Source organism: Limulus polyphemus, unplaced genomic scaffold (assembly GCF_000517525.1).
Source record: "Limulus polyphemus unplaced genomic scaffold, Limulus_polyphemus-2.1.2 Scaffold283475, whole genome shotgun sequence".
NCBI lineage: Eukaryota > Metazoa > Arthropoda > Merostomata > Xiphosura > Limulidae > Limulus > Limulus polyphemus.
This window is the reverse complement of record NW_013949039.1, coordinates 1-2,130: the sequence shown is the minus strand read 5'-3', so window position 1 is coordinate 2,130 and position 2,130 is coordinate 1. Positions and strand designations below refer to the sequence as shown.

The following is a 2,130-nucleotide window of genomic DNA, read 5'->3' as shown; positions in this document are numbered from 1 at the left end:
ACTTGTTTTCTATGTCCTGTCACTTTTCAGTTTGTTCTTGCTTTTTAATTGTTCGTCATTTCCAGACTTCCAACAGTTATCTGCATAAATGTACTTATACAGGAGAATTACATTTATATATCTAATTTTTTCTCAAAATTTGAAATTAATAACCTCATGAGGATAAATACAGATCCATTAAAGATGTCTTATAGATGTATTTGTAAAATTACCTGGTGGCTAATATTACAATTGTTCACAGTTTGCAGTACCGCTGCAGTTCGAAGTCTACCAAGAAGATCAGATGAAGAGCCCTCAAGATGATGTCCTTCAGAGCAACTCCTGCTCAGAAGAGGAAGGAAACAGTTTGGAAGAAGAGTCCTCTGATCCAAAACTAGAGTTTGAGATCGACGAGACAGGAGTCTCTTCTTATGTAAAAAATAGTGCATTCCAAAACAATAAGAAATCCAAACTTTTCAAAGGAGTGATTTTTACTTTAAGTTCCACCGTATTTTTCTCTTTAAATGCTGTTATTGTGAGACATTTACAGAATGTACATCCAGGTGAAAAGGCCTTTTTTCTTTATCTTGGAATGTTTATATTTAGTTTACCGTTACTAATACACTCTAAACAAGAACCGTTTGGTCGAAGCAATGTCAGATTTATGGTATTTCTTCGCGGAATATTTGGATCATTTGCTTTATTTTTGAGGTTTTATGCTTATCATTTCCTTCCCATCGCTGATGTTTCTGTGATCGAGTTGAGTGATCCGATCTTCGTGACCATTTTTGCAAGGATCTTTCTAAATGAACCTTGTGGTTGGTTTCAAAGTATTTTGATAGTTTTCACCATTTTTGGAATTACATTAATGACTAAGTTACCACTCCAGTTTCTACAAAGTGAAGAATCTATCGATGTTTCAACTGGAGTACGTATTTTTGGTATTGCTATGGCCTTAGTATCTACAATATTTTTCTCTTTAGGATATATAGTTATTCGTAAGGTTAAAGATGTTCATCATTCAGTTATTTTGTTCAATTTTGGATGGATAGGTGTCATAGTTTGTACAGTTGGTACACTTGTGTTTGGAGAATTTTCTTCTATCTCATGTGTCCTTGATCAGTGGCTTATTCTCGGATTGGGGTTTCTTAGTTTTATCGGACAAATTCTATTGACAAAGGCACTTCAATCTGAGCAGGCTATCCTAGTTTCTGTTCTTCGAAGTAGTGGTTCCATTTTCTTTGCTTACTTGTTGCAATTGCTACTCTTCAGAGAAATCCCAGATGTCTGGAGTACTGGAGGTGCAGTTGTGATTTGTACTTGTTTTTTCCTGACTATTGCACGCAAATATTTCTTGTCACTCCCTTTAGATTTCCCCATCAGGCAGCTTCTCAGAAAACGTGTTCCAAAACCTTGATTCCAAGAAATGATATAGATATCAAATATATCTTGAATAACTGAATTATCCAAGAAGTTATTTTCAAACTTGATCCAGTAATGTTTTAGACGAGAAACCTTGTAGGATATAAAAACCTCAATATTAACTTTTTATGCTCCACAAATATATTTGGTATTTATTTTTCGAGTGAAATGTTGTTTAGAATGTCTTCTGATAATGCTAAACCGACCTTGATGCACAAACCTATAAACAAAGGGGAGTTTGATTTTATATAGCACCCAAATGTTCATGTTTAAATTTAACTTTAACTTACAGATGTTTAAAGTTGTCTATAGTGTCTCACAAACAGTATTTCTTTCTGGGCAACAAAACAGGTACTATAGATCAAATCCTTGCTAATGGAGTAACTCAACCTTCATTTGGCCTCGTTTACTTCTGTGAATAGGCCTAATGATCACCGAGGTGACAGATTAGTAATAAAATTTATAATTATATCAGTTAACCATTCATCTTACGTCTCATGGAAAGACAGTGATGCATTTGATATGTTTTTGTTATTATTTAACTAAATTAGTGAGGTCGTGCTGTACAACTGACAATATTTATTGCGAATGGTAACAGTCGGGAAACATGCCAAGCTGTAAAACTGACCATAGTTATTGTGAACGGTAACAGTCGGGCAACATGCCAAATTTCTATTTATTTCCTATCTCCAGCTGGCTCAAGGCTAAAACTGGGAGCTTAATACAATA

The 2,130-nt window shown here is 34.6% G+C and overlaps 1 protein-coding gene across 1 annotated transcript; it reads left to right on the top strand.

Annotated features, from left to right (window-relative positions):
- The first annotated feature begins 283 nt into the window (after nt 1-283).
- On the top strand, nt 284-1,396 carry LOC106478007 (solute carrier family 35 member G1-like). Its single transcript, XM_013938510.1, has one exon. The coding sequence runs from the start codon at nt 284-286 to the stop codon at nt 1,394-1,396; it is 1,113 nt and encodes a 370-aa protein (XP_013793964.1).
- Nucleotides 1,397-2,130: the final 734 nt, after the last annotated feature.